At 37.8% G+C, this 19,923-nt stretch overlaps 1 protein-coding gene across 1 annotated transcript in view; it reads right to left on the minus strand.

Annotated features, from left to right (window-relative positions):
- Positions 1-8,622: 8,622 nt before the first annotated feature.
- The window catches only part of LOC128653245 (acetylserotonin O-methyltransferase-like), a 222,859-nt gene continuing 211,558 nt past the window's right edge, over positions 8,623-19,923 (minus strand). Inside the window, exon 8 of the mRNA XM_053706433.1 lies at positions 8,623-9,950. Coding sequence (XP_053562408.1) covers positions 9,739-9,950 — 212 coding nt within the window. The 3' untranslated portion in view covers positions 8,623-9,738. The remainder of the gene's footprint in view (positions 9,951-19,923) is intronic.

Raw genomic sequence — 19,923 nt, forward strand, 5'->3', positions numbered from 1 at the left:
CTAAAATAGCCAAATTTATTAATCGTTGTTCTCCTATATTTGTTCTGTCTTTTAGCAGAAAAAATATATGTTGAGGTATCAACTGGAGGTTTTCTTGTAGTTATTTATTTACCCAGAAATTTATCTTGGACCAATATTGACAAATTTTGGGACAAAACCACAGACAGTGTAGTAGATCTGCTCTCTCTATATTACATTTAAAGCAGTTGACCGTCTGGCTTTTCTTCGCCCATTTACTCATTCTATAAGGAGTTAGATAGTAACTGTTAATTACTTTAACTTGAGATTCTCTCCAGTTAATTAATAATGTGACTTCTTCTGCCATGTCTATACTATTTTATATATCTTTGATTTGTATGGTTGGAAAATATTTGGCTAGCGTATCTCTCACTTTATGCATATGGTTTATTCCTGCTTTGGTTAATAATGCTGTATACCAATATGAAATTGAGCGGATACCCGCTTTATATAGTTTAATCCCTGAGTCTAATTCAGGTTTAGCCCAGTCCTCCCCGAATGCGGATAATATTTTAAAAAAATTATTTCTTATTTGGAGGTATGCGAAAAAGTTTTTGCTGCAAGTTTGTATGTGTATGTCAGTTCCTGAAACGTGTGTATTAATCTTGGGGCCTCTTGTTTTAGCTGTGCCATGTATATCAGGCCCTTATCTCCCCAATTCCTGAAAATTTTGTTTTCTATGCCTGGTGTAAAGTCAGGCGTACCTGTGATGGGAAGGTACTGTGATGTCTGATATTTGTACCCCAGTGCTTTCAGATACTTCTGCCATGCTTGTATTATGTTGACAAATGTAGTCAATCTGCAAATGTTACTTGGTAGCTTATTATAGGGATGATGTAATATAGATTTTAAATTAAATGGCTTCACCAAGTCTGATTCTATTTCAAAAAATGTCACGTAATTGGCTTCTGATACCCAGTCTGCCCTGAATTTCACCAGTGTCGCCCAGTTATAGTATTGTAGATTTGGGAGCGCTAGTCCCCCATACCTTTTAAGTTGTGTGAGTTTCTCTATTGACATGGCATGTCTTTTTTCCCCCAAAATAAATTTCGCGCAAAGACTGTTGTATCTATTTAGATGTTTCTTTTAATCAATATCGGTAGATTTTGTAATAAAAACATCAACCGGGGAAAAAAATTTTTTTTTAAAAGCATTATTTTTGCTGAGAGTGAGAGATACAAAATATTCCACCTTTTCAAATCATTAGTCAATTTGTCAAACAGTTTATCATAATTAAGACTATACCATTCTTTGGGATCCCTGCCTAGAGAGATTCCGAGATAATTTATGTGTTCTACTTCTTTGAATACCTGCTTTGAATAACTTTGTGTCGTTTTATTTATCCATAGTATTTCTGATTTTTTTTTTAATTGATTTTGTATCCAGAAAATTGACTGTAGCTATAAATTAGTTCTAGTATCTTTGGAATATTCAATTTTGTGTTTTGCAGAAATAAGATAATATCATCCGCATATAGTGAAATAATAGGATAATGTTTCCCTATCTTGATCCCCTTTACTTCATTTCTTAAACCTGTTTGCTAGTGGCTCCAGTGCTATATTAAATAGCAATGGTGATAATGGGCAGCCTTGTCGCGTCCCCCTGTGAAGACTTATGTGCTGTGTGAGATCTCCATTAACTAAGAGTTGAGAACCTGGTTTATTATAAATTAATTTAAGGAATTCAATCAGCTTCCCTGAGAATCCAAAACTACCAAGAGAGGTGAACAAATGGTCCCATATAATGGAATCGAATGCCTTTTCAGCATCGATTGTTAATAAGGCTAGGTCTATGTTTCTACTTTTGCTAGAATACTGTAATTTATAGAAATAATGCTCCAAAATAAGTTGCACCCTCTGCGTGTTACGTACTGCATTCCTTCCTGGCATGAAGCCGGACTGATCTTCATGTATTATCTCACCAATGGCTTTCTTCAGCCTCTCGGCTATTATAGACATACATATCTTGTAATCGTTGTTCAGTAAAGATATGGGTCGATATGAACCCATATCCTCTGAAGGTTTGCCTTTCTTATGTATCAGGGTATTATCGCGTCCTGAAAATAAGGTGATTTCATTTCATTTTGTATATAATATGTATTAAATAACTTGGTTAATGTTGATATAAGATCACCTTTTAATATCTTATAGAATTCCGCAGTGAGACCGTCTGGGCCTGGTGCTTTATTTGTTTTTGCTTTATTAATTGTGTCTTTTACTTCTGCTTCTGTGATCAGGTTATTGATCTGTGCTAGTGTTTCCTCTGCTATTTGTGGTAATTTTATTTTCTGCCAAAATGTATTTTTTTCATCTACATTAACATGTGACTCCGCATATAGATCTTTAGAAGCTTTACGGATTTCTGTGTTTTCTTTATGAACTCCTGTCTCAATTTTAATAAATGTAATGATGATGATTTTCTATGTTTAGTAATTTTTGATAGAGGTTTTGCTGCTATTCCTTGATAGCCCTGATAAATATTTCTTATTCTCAAATCTTCCAAAGCCCATTTATCTTTCAGGAAGATTTCTCTTTCAGCCTTAGCTTCAGTGTATTTTTTCCATGTGCCTGAATTTGGTTGGTTTAGATATCTATTATACATATTTCTAAGTTGCCAGTTAAAATTCTCTGTGTTTGTTCTTCTTTTTTGTCTTAATCATGTAAGATTTAATTTCGCCTCTAAGCACCGCTTTGCCTGCCTCTCAAAAAATTTCTGTTTTATTAAAAAATGATTTATTGGACAGATAATATTCATTCCATTTTCTGTGTAACCAATTTACGAATCGCTTGCTGTTTGCCATATAACTTGGAAAACAGAATGAATTACGATTCGATCCTGTTGTCTGTGATGTTTTTATGTGCATAGAGATGATAGCGTGATCTGATATTATTATCTCTGCTATTTGTGTATCGATATCTAATGTGAGAAGTTTTTCTTCTATTAGGAACATGTCTATCCTAGAGAAATTTTTGTGTGATTTGGATTCGCATGAATAGTTACGTTTGTCTGGGTTCTGTAACCGCCAGATGTCTTTCAGGTTTAATGTCTTACTCAGCTCTCTCAGCAGCTTTGCCTCCCTTAAATAATCGTGTTTGTGTTTTATGCGGAACCTATCAATCTCTGGATACATTTTTAGATTAAAGTCACCTGCTAATATTAAGTTCTCTCCTATGAATGGAATTAGTTTGCTTTTTATTTTGTCCCAAAACTCGAGATCCAGTTTGTTTGGTCCATATATATTGCAAAATGACCAGATTTTAGTATTAATTTAAACTTGGATGATCATATATCTGCCTGCTGGATCTAGCTCTTGTTTTCTTATTTTATTTGAGATTTTATTGTTAAACAGTATTGCTACCCCACGTTTTCTTTTATTACACAGGGTCGCTATTATTTTCGAGACCCAGTTAGCTTTGAGTTTAGGGAATTTCTTCTCTTTCAGATGCAATTCCTGTAAAAAAATAACATCTGGAGTATATTGTTTTAAAGTTTTTAAGATATATTTACGTTTAATGGGGGACTAATACCCCCCAACATTCCAGGATACTATGTTAAGGGTAGACTACATTTTATTATAATTCTACCAAAAAAAAATACAAGAAGAAAAAAAATAAAATGCGGGATTGCTAAGTTTTCGCAATCTCTATTAAAATCTCCACTGAACCCGACATTGGGGAAGGGGAGAAGGAGGGGGAGAGCACAACCCTGATACACACCCTACACAGCGGGGGTCAGGTTCCCCGTTTAAAATTTTTGTACTTTATTTGCTGCATGGCCATAGATTATTTAATTTGAAAAGTATAGTGTAATGATTCCATTTGTTTTGTGGTTTGGATTTGGACTTACATCGTCTGAGGTATATCAGACGCTAGCTTATGTCATATTTTAATATTGTTTTTTATACAGTATGATTCAGCCTCTTCTACTGTGGTCAAGATCGTAAATCGTCTGTCTCCGCTATGGCTATTTTCGCTGGGTATCTTAGGGTGGCCCTACAGCCGCTTTTAATAAGGCTGTACAATAGGGTGCCATCGCCTTTCTTTTTGACGATGTATCAACAGAATAATCTTGAAATATGTGTATTTGTTTTGTACCTAACATTAGTGGCTGTACTTTCCTATGCTGTCTCATTATGTTGATTTTATCCTGAAAATTTAAATATTTTATTATAACCATTCTTGGTCTTGTATTACCATCTGAGTATTTCCTGCTGCCACCTGTTTTATGTGCTCTCTCCACTGTTAGTTTGTCTAATGGTGGCTGCATCCCCAAAAGTTGGGGTTGTGTAGATGTTCCAAATGTTAACAGATCGCTGTATTCTGGACTCTCAGGTAGACCCACTATTCTAATATTATTTCTGCGAGATCTATCTTCTAGATCATCTATTTTATCTTGGAGACTATTAATTTTACTCGTATGATTTGATATAATAGATTTTCTAGACTTTTATCTTTTCTTCAGGAAGGCCTGGAAAAGGGATTGCCAGTCAGTACCCTGAAGGGTCAGATTTCTGCTTTATCAGTTTTACTACATAAACTTTTAGCCGATGTGCAAGATGTGCAATCTTTTTGTCAGGCCTTGGTCAAAATCAGGCCTGTCTTTAAGTCAGTTGCTCCTCCTTGGAGCCTTAACCTGGCTCTGTTTGAGCCGTTGCATTCCATAGACATTAAGTTGTTATCTTGGAAGGTTTTGTTTCTTGTTGCTATCTCTTCTGCTCGAAGAGTCTCGGATTGCTCAGCTCTGCAGTGTGATCCCCTTATCTTATTTTTCATGCCAATAAGACGTTTCTTAGTACTAAGGCCTAGATTTGGAGTTTGGCGGTAGATGGGCTGTTAACGCTACGCGGGCTTTTTTCTGGCCGCACCATAAAATTAACTCTGGTATCGAGAGTCCAAAAAAAATGCTGCGTTAGGCTCCAAAAAAGGAGCGTAGAGCATTTTTACCGCAAATGCAACTCTCGATACCAGAGTTGCTTACGGACGCGGCCAGCCTCAAAAACGTGCTCGTGCACGATTCTCCCATAGGAAACAATGGGGCTGTTTGAGCTGAAAAAAAACCTAACATCTGCAAAAAAGCAGCGTTCAGCTCCTAACGCAGCCCCATTGTTTCCTATGGGGAAACACTTCTATTGGAACAACCAATAGAATGCGAGCTCAATCTGATTGGCTGATTGGATCAGCCAATCGGATTGAACTTGATTCTGATTGGCTGATTCCATCAGCCAATCAGAATATTCCTACCTTAATTCCGATTGGCTGATAGAATCCTATCAGCCAATCGGAATTCGAGGGACGCCATCTTGGATGACGTCCCTTAAAGGAACCGTCATTCGTCGGGAGACGCAGAAAGAAGAGGATGGATCTGCGTCGGCTGCTTCAACATGGACCCGCTCCGCACCGGATGGAAGAAGATCGAAGATGCCGCTTGGATGAAGATGTTTGCCGGTCCGGATGTCCTCTTCTTGCCGGATAGGAGGAAGACTTTGGAGCCTCTTCTGGACCTCTTCAGCACCGGATGCCAGGACGGATCGGTGATACCTGTTGAGGTGAAGACAAGGTAGGAAGATCTTCAGGGGCTTAGTGTTAGGTTTATTTAAGGGGGGTTTGGGTTAGATTAGGGGTATGTGGGTGGTGGGTTGTAATGTTGGGGGGGGGTATTGTATGTTTTTTTTTACAGGCAAAAAAGCTGATTTTCTTGGGGCATGCCCCGCAAAGGGCCCTGTTCAGGGCTGGTAAGGTAAAAGAGCTTTTAACTCTATTAATTTAGAATAGGGTAGGGCATTATTTTATTTTACAGGTAAGTATTTAGCTTTAAATAGGAATAATTTATTTAATAAGAGTTAATTAATTTCGTTAGATTTAAATTATATTTAACTTAGGGGGGTGTTAGTGTTAGGGTTACACTTAGCTTTAGGGGTTAATACATTTATTAGAATAGCGGTGAGCTCCGGTCGTCAGATTAGGGGTTAATAATTGAAGTTAGGTGTCGGCGATGTTAGGGAGGGTAGATTAGGGGTTAATACTATTTATGATAGGGTTAGTGAGGCGGATTAGGGGTTAATAACTTTATTATAGTAGCGCTCAGGTCCGCTCGGCAGATTAGGGGTTAATAAGTGTAGGCAGGTGTCGGCGCCGTTGAGGGGGGCAGATTAGGGGTTAATAAATATAATATAGGGGTCGGCGGTGTTAGGGGCAGCAGATTAGGGGTACATAAGGATAACGTAGGTGGCGGCGCTTTGCGGTCGGCAGATTAGGGGTTAATTATTGTAAGTAGCTGGCGGCGACGTTGTGGGGGGCAGGTTAGGGGTTAATAAATATAATACAGGGGTCGGCGGGGTTAGGGGCAGCAGATTAGGGGTACATAAGTATAACGTAGGTGGCGGTCGGCAGATTAGGGGTTAAAAAAATTTTATCGAGTTGCGGCGATGTGGGGGGACCTCAGTTTAGGGGTACATAGGTAGTTTATGGGTGTTAGTGTACTTTAGGGTACAGTAGTTAAGAGCTTTATGAACCGGCGTTAGCCCAGAAAGCTCTTAACTCCTGCTTTTTTTTCTGCGGCTGGAGTTTTGTCGTTAGAGCTCTAATGCTCACTTCAGAAACGACTCTAAATACCGGCGTTAGGAAGATCCCATTGAAAAGATAGGATACGCAATTGACGTAAGGGGATCTGCGGTATGGAAAAGTCGCGGCTGAAAAGTGAGCGTTAGACCCTATTTTGAGTGACTCCAAATACCGGCGGTAGCCTAAAACCAGCGTTAGGAGCCTCTAACGCTGGTTTTCACGGCTAACGCCGAACTCTAAATCTAGGCCTAAGTTAGGTTTTATTCCTAAGGTTGTTCCTAATAGAAATATCTATCAGGAAATTATTGTTCCCTCTCTGTGTCCTAATTCTTCTTCTTCCAAAGAACGTTTGTTATGTTACACAATTTGGATGTTGCACGTGCTCTTAAATTCTACTTACATACGACTAAGGATTTTTGCCAGTCCTCTGCCCTCTTTGTCTGTTTCTCTTTAAAACGTAAAGGTCAGAAAGCTACAGCTACTACTCTTTCTTTTTTGGTTACAAAGTATAATTTGTTTGGCTTATGAGACTGCTGGACAGCAGCCTCCTGAGAGAATTACGGCTCATTCCACAAGAGCTGTTTCCTCTTCTTGGGCTTTCAAAAATGAAGCTTCTGTGGAATAAATTTGCAAGGTTGCAATTTGGTCTTCTCTACATACTTTTTCCAAATTTGATATTTTTGCCTCGGCTGAGGCTTCTTTTGGGAGAAAAGTTCTTCAAGCAGTGGTGCCTTCTGTTTAGCTCTGCCTGTCTTTTCCCTCCCTATTTATCCGTGTTCTCTAGCTTGGGTATTGGTTCATAACAGTAATTACTTAAGCAGTGGACTCACCATATCTTAGGAAAGAAAAACAAAATTTATGCTTACCTGATAAATTTCTTTCTTTTTGGATATAGTGAGTCCATGGCCCCACCCTTTATTTTAAGACAGTTGTTCTTTTGACTATAATCTCAGGCACCTCTACACCTTGTGTTACTCCTTTTCCTCCATTTCCCTTCGGTCGAATAACTGGGGGTTGTGGGTAAGGGAGTGATACTTAGCAGTTTAACTGTGGTGCTCTTTGCCTCCTCCTGCTGGCCAGGAGAGTTATTCCCAACAGTAATTACTCAAGCCATGGACTCACCATATCCATAAATAAATCAATTTATCAGGTAAGTATAAATTTTTATTTCTTTTTTATTTTGGATGATTCGCTTTACTTTTTTCTGTAATTGTAGACTTTTTTGTAATTTTAGATTTAAGTATTGTAATTTAATCTTAGGTTTAATTTTTAAATTAATGTTAGTTTTTTAATTTTTATTGTAATTTAGGATTTAATATTTTAATTGCAATTTAGGATCATTTTTATTTATGTAATGGGGTTAATTTAGGGGGTGTTAGGTTAGGGGGCTTAGTGATTAGATATTTGCGTTGTGGGGGCATGGCGGATTAAGTTTTAATAGTTTAAATAGCTAGATTGCATTGAGGGGGTTAATAACTTTAATAGATACTTTGCGATATGGGGGTTGGCAGATTAGGGGTTAATACATTTATTAGTTATTGTGGTGTGGGGTTTGAGGTTGAGAGGTAGATATTGCGCATGCGTTAGGTGTTTGATTTTAACAGCGAGCGACGGGGAACATAGACACGGCGCCATATATACGATTGAGTGTAGTGTAAGGTCGGGTTACCATAGTAACCTATTAATGTTTTAGAAATCTGGCATCGGGTGGAAGCGTTAACACAACGCTAACTTACACCTACACGAAAAGAGCGACTGCACACAAAGCGGAAACTTTTTCAATGGAAACCTGGTACTAAAATGGAGTCGTAAATTACTTTTAGCTGTTGGCCGCTTCGGTAGCTTACGGCTCCATTTTTAATGGCTCAATGGAAGCGAGCTCCATGTTTGCTAAGCACTTGAAAAGCTGCCACTGAACAGTGATAGTTTTCACTAGTAGTATTTTGCTAATACAGGTGTAAAACAAGTGTAGTAAATTGCAAAATTGTTTCCGTTCAGAGCTGAAATGCACTTGTAGGTTATTTCAAAGAACTTTATTACACACTTAAATGATTTGATTTTTATTGTATTTTCTCCACAGAACAAATTATTTTTTGTTGCATGTGAAATGATAATGGACCAGCAGGCTGATACAGTAATATATAAGATTGTATAAGCTTCCACAAATGGCAAATTCTTGAAATGTTGCTTTGTATATAAGTGCTATAACAATTGAGGACATATTTTGCTTTTTTTTTTTTTAAAACGATTTAAATGAATTTCTAGTACATCTGATCTTTATTAACAAAAAAAAAACAGGCATAAAACAGTTGCAATATAGTTTAAAATAACATTTGGGTTTAATTTTAATTGAAGACCACATAACATTAATTGGTCACCTTATACGGATATTTTTTTATATCACATTATCCAAACTACGGACCCCCAACAACAGCCAGCCATCCTGTAATCCTCAACACACCAAACAGATAATATCGATAATTTGTTATACAGTATATATATATCATTAGGTAATTTAGTGTGTGTATTACATATTTCCTAGGTATAATGCATTTATGACTTGGCCTCCATTTTAAAAAGTCTGGGTGTTCCCTGATTTTCATAACACAATAAACAATTACAGATTATGTTAAAGGTAATCATAGCTTTTCTGTCAGAAGTGGGTATGAATAACCATATTTTTTATTTTTTTATTTTTTTTATTCATATTTATTGAGTTTTTACAAAGAGAAAAACAACAATTAACAAAACGAACAAAAAAGTAACAATAAGACAGATAGAACTCTTAGGTGCTGCTATGAGCAACAGTTTTTCCTATGTGCATATTATTTCTTCGAACTGTCCATAAAAAAATTGCAATGAGTCTCAACATGTCAAGGGGGTTTCCCAGAAGGGGTCTTGCATGGAATGTCCTTTGTTGTCAGCGTATTATTTTTACCATAAACAGACCTTTAGTGATAACATATACACAAGTGCGGAAAAGGGGAAACAGAATAAACACCCACAAGAAGAGATACCACTCTTAACCCGTGCATATAATTACCTATATCATTTTTTTTTTTTTTTTTATTATTATTATTAAATCAACTGGCATTTAGGTACTGTTCCCAAAGAAAGATCATGTCATGGTAGAGGTGTATGTTCCCTATCCAACCATATTTTATTTTATTGCAAGAATGGTTTCACTTAGCTTTCCATTGATACTAAATCTGATATCTTTAAATCCAGCTGCAATCAGAAGTTTTTTGTATTCTTTAGCAGTTCTCTCTCTGCCATCACCGAACATCATCATTATGAGGTCCAGCATCTGGGATGTAACAGGTCCACTCATGTCTTCATTTATGATAGCTTCAGCCATAAGTATTCCACCACCTAATATAATAAACCACGGTACATTTTATTAATTCATTTTAAGCCATACGTATCTCACCACCTAATATAATAAAACATCTCAGGGCATTTTATTTATTCATTTATAGCCATACCTATTCTACCACCTAATATAATAAAACACCATGGTACATTTTATTTATTCATTTTTAGCCATACCTATTCTACCACCTAATATAATAAAACACCATGGTACATTTTATTTATTCATTTTTAGCCATACCTATTCTACCACCTAATATAATAAAACACCATGGTACATTTTATTTATTCATTTTTAGCCATACCTATTCTACCACCTAATATAATAAAACATCACAGTGCATTTTTTTTTTTTTTAAAGCTGGCGTGTTCATGGAGTGTCACGTGACATGCTGAAACGATTGGAGCTTGACAGTAATGACGTGACAAGAATCCTGATATTTGAAAACTGATGACTTGAAAAAGGCTTTTTGATTAAGCAGGAATGTCATCTTGTGACTTCTTTTAAAATGGATGACTAGTAAAAGTAACTTTAAAATGACACCTGTGAGTGCTCTTCAATAAGTGTAAAAGCTCTGATAGAATATTTATAAAATACAGCAGTATGTATCAAATGTATCTGATTGCCTTGTTAAACCACCTAATGTAACCACCTTATATTTCCACTTCTTTTTAACAAGTGGTCTCCTTGAGGGTACAGAAGTCCTGGGTCCTAGATGTATATCAAACAAAAGGCAGTGCCGATATCGGCAATTGGATAAAATTGATACATAACGCCGTTTGTCCACTTTTTTTTTTTATCCGCCTATCCATAGCACTGCTGTATTTTACATATATTCTATCAGAGCTTTTATGCTAATATTTTGGTTCTCTGATATTATCACTCTATGGGGCCTATCTATCAATCTCCGAATGGAGCTTGACGCTCCATGTTTCTGGCGAGCCTGCAGGCTCGCCAGAAACACCAGTTATGAAGCAGCGGTCTAAAGACCGCTGCTCCATAACCCTGTCCGCCTGCTCTGATGAGGAGGACAGGAATCGCAAGAATTAAACCCGATCGAGTACGATCGGGTTGATTGACACCCCCTGGGAGTCTGCAGGGGGCGGAGTTGCACCAGCAGCTCTTGTGAGCTGCTGGTGCAAAGCTGAATACGGAGAACGTATTGCTCTCCGCATTCAGCGATGTCACTGTCGGATCAGGTCCGACAGACATATGATAAATAGGCCCCTATATGTTAACCTGTTCTTCTGCAACATATTGATGTTTTTTAACTGCTACTGTATTATCTATAAGGGAGACGCCCCTTCATAACCTGAGCTATATTTTTAAGTGTCTATATATTAAATTAGATTTTTAAGTTTGTTTAGGTATTTTATAGGTATTTCTAGTGAAGTCTTTTATGGGTATTAATTAAACTATTTAGACCATACTCCAGTACTCCATTGCTTCATTTTAGCGCTCCTTATTCTATATCTTGGTATCCTTTGTTAAAAAGTAATCCTAGTTGAGCTCAGGAGTGTGCACATGTCTATAGCCATCTAGTAGCAGTGTATTGTTTAGAGCAATGTTATACATAGTTGCTAACACTACTGCCATAGAATTCTAAAGATACATGCACACTCCTGATCTCAACTAGGATTACTTTTTTAACAAAGGATACCAAGACAACTAGGCAACATTGATAAAAGTGCTTAAAATATAGTGTTTTACCAATCCATTTAATTTTAATTTGGACTTTACCACAAAATACAATAATAAAACAATAATGGCCCAAAGCTTATATGAACTAAAATCACCACTAGATGTGTAAAATGTAGATGTTTTGATAAATGCCGTCATTAAATATTAATAATAATTTACTATTAATTATTTCAGTTATTTATATAACATTTATTTTTATAGTTATATTTATTATAATGATTATGTTTCAAATGATCTCATTATTTATAGAATTTGGATTATTTCATTATTAAGGGGTTGAGATAGAAGTATTGTGGTAGTCTGTATGATAACATCCTACAGCAAATACATTACAGTCTGCAATACTTATTACAGTAATGAAACCAATGATTACTTTAGTTAATGGGAATCTCACAGTTACAGTTGATCTCTCAGACCCCATATATGGAGTGTGCTTTTATTAAAGACCATTATTAAAGGGACATGAAACCCAAAAAATATCTTTCATGATTCAGATAGAGAATACAATTTTAAACAACTTTCTAATTTACTTCTATTATCTAATCTGTTTTATTCTCTTGGCATGCGTTGTTGAATGAGCAGCAATGCACTACTGGTTTCTAACTGAACACATAGGTGAGCCAATGACAATCAGTTTATATATGCAGCCACCAATCAATAGCTAGAACCTAGGTTCTCTGCTGCACATGAACTTGCCTAGATAAACATTTCAGCAAAGGATAACAAGCGAAAGAAGCACATTAAATAATAGAAGTAAATTGAAAAGTGGTTTGTAATTGTATTCTATATCTGAAACATGAAAGAAAATGTTTAGGTTTCATGTCCCTTTAAATTAAAATTCTTTATTCTGATTTATTTGCTCGTTTTCATATGAGACCTCTCCAGCTTTGTATGCTGAACTAATGGTGCAGGGATTATACAAGGATATCACAATTAATATCCTTAAATCCCAATGTTCGACTATCTCCGACTTGGGGCGCGATCCGATATCGATCGCAGTTTGCGGCGCAAGCGAAGGGAACCGGAGTCGCCCGCAGTTTCAACTCGCAACTCGAGCCATCCCATATAGGTCGCCGTCAGATGCTAACGTGCCGTAAGTCTGACAAACCAGCGATGTCCAGAAATCTGCGTAAGTACAAATTTCTGGCGTCGCCAGTGACTTGCGCCACGTTAGAATCTGCCGGCGCCTATAAAACCTGACTAAAGTTTAAAACACCCGCACTGTCTAACACGCCTCCCTAACATAGCCCGCACTGTCTAACACGCCTCCCTAACATAGCCCGCACTGTCTAACCCTCTATCCGCTATCCCCCCCTCACTAGCCTAACAATAAAAATGCTATTAACCCCTAAACCGCCGCTCCCGTACCCCGCCGCAACCTAATAAAGTTATTAACCCCTAAACCGCCGCTCCCGTACCCCGCCGCCAGCTATATTATATCTATAACCCCCTAAAGTGAGCCCCTAACACCGCCGCCATCTATATTAAAATTATTAACCCCTAATGTAAGCCCCTTACACCGCCGCCATCTCTATTAAAATGATTAACCCCTAATTTAATCTACCTACCCCGCCGCCAGCTATGTTATCTATATTAACCCTAAGTATATTATAGTTAATATAGTTATTACATTATATATATTAACTATATTAACCCTAATTATATTAGGGTTAATATAGTTAATATAGTTACTATAGTATTTATATTAACTATATTAACTCTATCTAACCCTAACACCCCTAACTAAATTTATATTAAATTAATCTAATTAATTTATAAACTAAAATATTCCTATTTAAATCTAAATACTTACCTATAAAATAAACCCTAAGATAGCTACAATATAATTAATAATTACATTATAGCTATGTTAGGGTTAATATTTATTTTACAGGTAAATAGTTAATTATTTTAACTAGGTATAATAGATATTAAATAGTTATTAACTATTTAATATCTACATAGTTAAAATAATTACCCAATTACCTGTAAAATAAATCCTAACCTAAGTTACAAATACACCTACACTATCAATAAATTTAATAAACTACAAACATCTATCTAAAAATACAATTAAATTAACTAAACTAAATTACAAAAAAAAACAAACACTAAATTACAAAAAATAAAAAAAAGATTACAAGATTTTTAAGCTAATTACACCTATTCTAAGCCCCCTAATAAAATAATAAACCCCCAAAATAACAAAAATTCCCTGCCCTATTCTAAATTAAACAAATTTCAAAGCTCTTTACCTTACCAGCCCTTAAAAGGGCCTTTTGTGGGGCATGCCCCAAAGAATTCAGCTCTTTTGCATTCAACAAATACAATCCCCCCCCCCATTACAACCCACCACCCACATACCCCTATTCTAAACCCACCCAAACCCCCCTTAAAAAAATCCTAACACTACCCCCCTGAAGATCTCCCTACCTTGTCTTCACCACACCGGGCCGAACTCCTGATCCGATCCGGGCGATGTCGTCCTCCAAGCGGCAAAGAAGAAATCTTCCTCCGGCGAAGTCTTCCTCCAAGCGGCAGCAAAGTCTTCATTCTTCCGGCGGCATCTTCAATCTTCTTTCTTCGCTCCGCCGCCGCGGAGCATCCATCCCGGCCGACTGCTAAACTTGGAATGAGGTACCTTTAAATGACGTCATCCAAGATGGCGTCCGCCGAATTCCGATTGGCTGATAGGATTCTATCAGCCAATCGGAATTAAGTTAAAAAAATCTGATTGGCTGATTGAATCAGCCAATCAGATTCAAGTTCAATCCGATTGGCTGATCCAATCAGCCAATCAGATTGAGCTCGCATTCTATTGGCTGATCGGAACAGCCAATAGAATGCGAGCTCAATCTGATTGGCTGATTGGATCAGCCAATCGGATTGAACTTGAATCTGATTGGCTGATTCAATCAGCCAATCAGATTTTTTTAACTTAATTCCGATTGGCTGATAGAATCCTATCAGCCAATCGGAATTCGGCGGACGCCATCTTGGATGACGTCATTTAAAGGTACCTCATTCCAAGTTTAGCAGTCGGCCGGGATGGATGCTCCGCGGCGGCGGAGCGAAGAAAGAAGATTGAAGATGCCGCCGGAAGAATGAAGACTTTGCTGCCGCTTGGAGGAAGACTTCGCCGGAGGAAGAATTCTTCTTTGCCGCTTGGAGGATGACATCGCCGGAGGAAGATTTCTTCTTTGCCGCTTGGAGGACGACATCGCCCGGATCGGATCAGGAGTTCGGCCCGGTGTGGTGAAGACAAGGTAGGGAGATCTTCAGGGGGGTAGTGTTAGGATTTTTTAAGGGGGGTTTGGGTGGGTTTAGAATAGGGGTATGTGGGTGGTGGGTTGTAATGGGGGGGGGGATTATATTTGTTGAATGCAAAAGAGCTGAATTCTTTGGGGCATGCCCCACAAAAGGCCCTTTTAAGGGCTGGTAAGGTAAAGAGCTTTGAAATTTGTTTAATTTAGAATAGGGCAGGGAATTTTTGTTATTTTGGGGGTTTATTATTTTATTAGGGGGCTTAGAATAGGTGTAATTAGCTTAAAAATCTTGTAATCTTTTTTTTATTTTTTGTAATTTAGTGTTCGTTTTTTTTTGTAATTTAGTTTAGTTAATTTAATTGTATTTTTAGATAGATGTTTGTAGTTTATTAAATTTATTGATAGTGTAGGTGTATTTGTAACTTAGGTTAGGATTTATTTTACAGGTAATTGGGTAATTATTTTAACTAGGTAGATATTAAATAGTTAATAACTATTTAATATCTATTATACCTAGTTAAAATAATTAACTATTTACCTGTAAAATAAATATTAACCCTAACATAGCTATAATGTAATTATTAATTATATTGTAGCTATCTTAGGGTTTATTTTATAGGTAAGTATTTAGATTTAAATAGGAATATTTTAGTTTATAAATTAATTAGATTAATTTAATATAAATTTATTTAGGGGTGTTAGGGTTAGATAGAGTTAATATAGTTAATATAAATACTATAGTAACTATATTAACTATATTAACCCTAATATAATTAGGGTTAATATAGTTAATATATATAATGTAATAACTATATTAACTATAATATACTTAGGGTTAATATAGATAACATAGCTGGCGGCGGGGTAGGTAGATTAAATTAGGGGTTAATCATTTTTATATAGGTGGCGGCGGTGTAAGGGGTCAGATTACGGGATAGATAAGGTAGATGGCGGCGGTTTTAGGGGCTCACAGTAGGGGGTTAGTTTATGTAGATGGCGGCGGGGTCCGGGAGCGGCGTTTTAGGGGGTAATAACTTTATTAGGGATTTCGGGGGGGGGGGGATCGCGGTTGACAGGGAGATAGACATTGCGCATGCGTTAGGTGTTAGGTTTATTTTAGCAGATCGCGGTTGACAGGGAGATAGACATTGCGCATGCGTTAGGTGTTAGGTTTATTTTAGCAGCTAGTTTAGGGAGTTACGGGGCTCCAATAGTCAGCGTAAGGCTTCTTACGGCTGCTTTTTGTGGCGAGGTGAAAATGGAGTAAGTTTTCTCCATTTTCGCCACGTAAGTCCTTACGCTGCATATTGGATACCAAACTGCGCGGGTTTGGTATACCTGCCTATGGCCCAAAAAAACTGCGGGCGACGGCAGAAATATACGCGCGTAACTTCTAGCTTACGCCGTATATAGGATACCAAATCCGCGCAATTATTGGCGTCGCCGGCTTTTGCGGGCGACGCTTTATATCGGATCGACCCCTTGGTGGTTAAATCACCATCGTATAGTTCTAGGGGCCTCTTTTGTTCGTCCAACTTGGACTGTGATCACAACAGATGAAAGTCTTTCAGGTTGGGGAGCTGTTTGGGGATCTCTGACAGCACAAGGAGTTTGCAAATCTCAAGAGGCGAGATTATCAATCAATATTTTGGAATTTAAGGGCTCTTCAGATTTGGCCTCTGTTGAAGAGAGAACCGTTCATTTGTTTTCAGTCAGACAATATCACAACTGTGGCATATGTCAATCATCAGGGTGGGACTCACAGTCCCCAAGCTACGAAAGAAGTATCCCGGATACTTGCTTGGGCGGAATCCAGCGCCTGTCTAATTTCTGAGGTTTATATCCCAGGTATAGACAATTAGGAAGCGGATTATCTCAGCCGCCAGACTTTACAACCGGGGGAGTGGTCCCTCCATCCAGTTGTGTTTTCTCAGATTGTTCAGATGTGGGGTCTTCTAGAAATAGATCTGATGGCTTCTCATCTAAACAAGAAACTTCCCAGGCACCTGTGCAGGTCCAAGGATCTTCAGGTGGAAGCAGTGGATGCGTTGACACTTCCTTGGTGTTACCAACCTGCTTATATTTTCCCGCCTTTAGTTCTTCTTCCAAGAGCATGGCCTCACAGGCTTTGGTATGCGGATCTTGTTCGGATGTCCAGTTGCCAACCTTGGCCTCTTCCATTAAGGCCGGACCTTCTGTCTCAAGGTCCGTTTTTCCATCAGGATCTCAAATCATTAAATAAACACTTATTTCACAGAAATATTGCTAAGCTTCCTGATATTCACTGTTTTGTACAGGCTTTGGTTCATATCAAGCCTGTCATTAAATCAATCTCTCCTCCTTGGAGTCTTAATTTGGTTTTGAAGGCTTTACAGGCTCCTCCATTTGAGCCTATGCATTCTTTGGACATTAATCTATTTTCTTGGAAAGTGTTGTTCCTTTTGGCCATCTCTTCTACTAGAAGAGTTTCTGAATTATCTGCTCTTTCTTGTGATTCTCCTTTTCTGATATTTCATCAGGATAAGGCAGTTTTGCGGACTTCATTTAAATTCTTACCTAAGGTTGTGAATTCTAACAACATTAATAGAGAAATTGTTGTCCATTCTTTGTGTCCTAATCCTAAGAATTCTTTGGAGAGATATTTACATTCTTTGGATGTGGTGAGAGCTCTGAAATATTATGTTGAAGCCACTAAAGATTTCAGGAAGACTTCTAGTCTATGTGTTATCTTTTCTGGTTCCAAGAAAGGTCAGAAGGCGTCTGCCATTTCTTTGGCATCGTATTTAAAGCTGTTGATTCATCAAGCTTATTTGGAGTTGGGTAAAGCCCCACCTCAGAGAATTACAGCTCATTCTACTAGATCAGTTTCCACTTCTTGGACTTTTAAGAATGAAGCTTGAGTTGATCAGATTTGCAAAGCAGCAACTTGGTCTTCTTTGCATACATCTACTAAATTCTACCATTTTGATGTATTTGCTTCTTCGGAAGCGGTTTTTGGTAGGAAAGTTCTTCAGGTAGCTGTTTCAGTTTGATTCTTCTGCTTATGATTTAAGTTTTTCTTTTTCTTTTTTGAGAATAAACTTATATTTGGGTTGTGGATTAATTTTTTTTTCAGGGAAATGGCTGTTTTTATTTTTTCCCTCCCTCTCTAGTGACTCTTGCGTGGAGTTCCACACCTTGGGTATTTCTATCCCATACGTCACTAGCTCATGGACTCTTGCCAATTACATGAAAGAAAACATAATTTATGTAAGAACTTACCTGATAATTGATTTCTTTCATATTGGAAAGAGTCCATGAGTCCCACCCCCTTTTATATTGTGGTTATGATTTTTTTGTATAAAGCACAATTATTTCCAAATTCCTTTGTTGATGCTTTTTACTCCTTCTTTTTCACCCTACTTCTTGGTTATTCATTAAACTGAATTGTGGGTGTGGTGAGGGTGTATTTATAGGCATTTGGAGGTTTGGGAAACTTTGCCCCTCCTGGTAGGATTGTATATCCCATACGTCACTAGTTTTAGGTCTCATGACTGCAGCATCGGACGTGATCCCCTTTGCTCGTTTTCATATGAGACCTATCCAGCTTTGTATGCTGAACTAATGGTGCAGGGATTATACAAGGATATCACAATTAATATCCTTAAATCCCAATGTTCGACTTTCTCTGACTTGGTGGTTAGATCACCATCGTATAATTCTAGGGGCCTCTTTCGTTCGTCCAACCTGGACTGTGATCACAACAGATGTGAGTCTTTCATGTTGGGGAGCTGTTTGGGGATCTATGACAGCATAGGGGGTTTGGAAATCTCAAGAGGCGAGATTACCAATCAATATTTTGGAACTCCATGCGATTCTCAAGGCTCTTCAGCTTTGGCCTCTGTTGAAGAGAGAACCATTCATTTGTTTTCAGACAGACAATATCACAACTGTGACATATGTCAATCATCAGGGTGGGACTCACAGTACTCAAGCTATGAAAGAAGTATCTTGGATACTTGTTTGGGCAGAATCCAGCTCCTGTCTAATTTCTGTGGTTTATATCCCAGGTATAGACAATTGGGAAGTGGATTACCTTAGTCATCAGACTTGACATCTGGGAGAATGGTCTCTCCACCCAGATGTGTTTTCTCAAATTGTTCAGATGTGGGGGCTTCCAGAAATAGATCTGATGGCATCTCATCTAAACAAGAAACTTCCCAGGTACCTGTCCACGTCCAGGGATCCTCAGGCAGAAGCAGTGGATGCATTGACACTTCCGTGGTGTTACCAACCTGCTTATATCTTCCCGCCTATGGTTCTTCTTCTAAGAGTGATTTCCAAGATCATCATGGAACAATCGTTTGTGTTGCTGGTAGCTCCAGCATGGCCTCACAGGTTTTGGTATGCGGATCTTGTTCGGATGTCCAGTTGCCAACCTTGGCCACTTCCATTAAGGCCAGACCTTCTGTCTCAAGGTCCTTTTTTCTATCAGGATCTCAAATCATTAATTTGAAGGTATGGAAATTGAACGCTTAGTGCTTAGTCATAAAGGTTTCTCTGACTCAGTGATTAATACTATGTTGCAGGCTCGTAAATCTGTTTCTAGAAAGATTTATTATCGAGTTTGGAAGACTTACATTTCATGGTGTTCTTCTCATAAATTCTCTTGGCATTCTTTTAGAATTCCTAGCATTTTACAGTTTCTTCAGTATGGTTTGGATAAAGGTTTGTCTGCAAGTTCATTAAAAGGACAAATCTCTGCTCTTTCTGTTTTATTCTACAGGAAAATTGCTAAACTTCCTGATATTCATTGTTTTGTTCAGGCTTTGGTTCGTATCAAGCCTGTCATTAAATCAATCTCTCCTCCTTGGAGTCTTAATTTGGTTCTGAAGGCTTTACAGACTCCTCCATTTGAGCCTATGCATTATTTGGACATTAAACTACTTTCTTGGAAAGTGTTGTTCCTTTTGGCCATGTCTTCTGCTAGAAGAGTTTCTAAATTATCTGCTCTTTCTTATGATTC

The sequence above is a fragment of the Bombina bombina genome, chromosome 3 (assembly GCF_027579735.1).
Source record: "Bombina bombina isolate aBomBom1 chromosome 3, aBomBom1.pri, whole genome shotgun sequence".
NCBI lineage: Eukaryota > Metazoa > Chordata > Amphibia > Anura > Bombinatoridae > Bombina > Bombina bombina.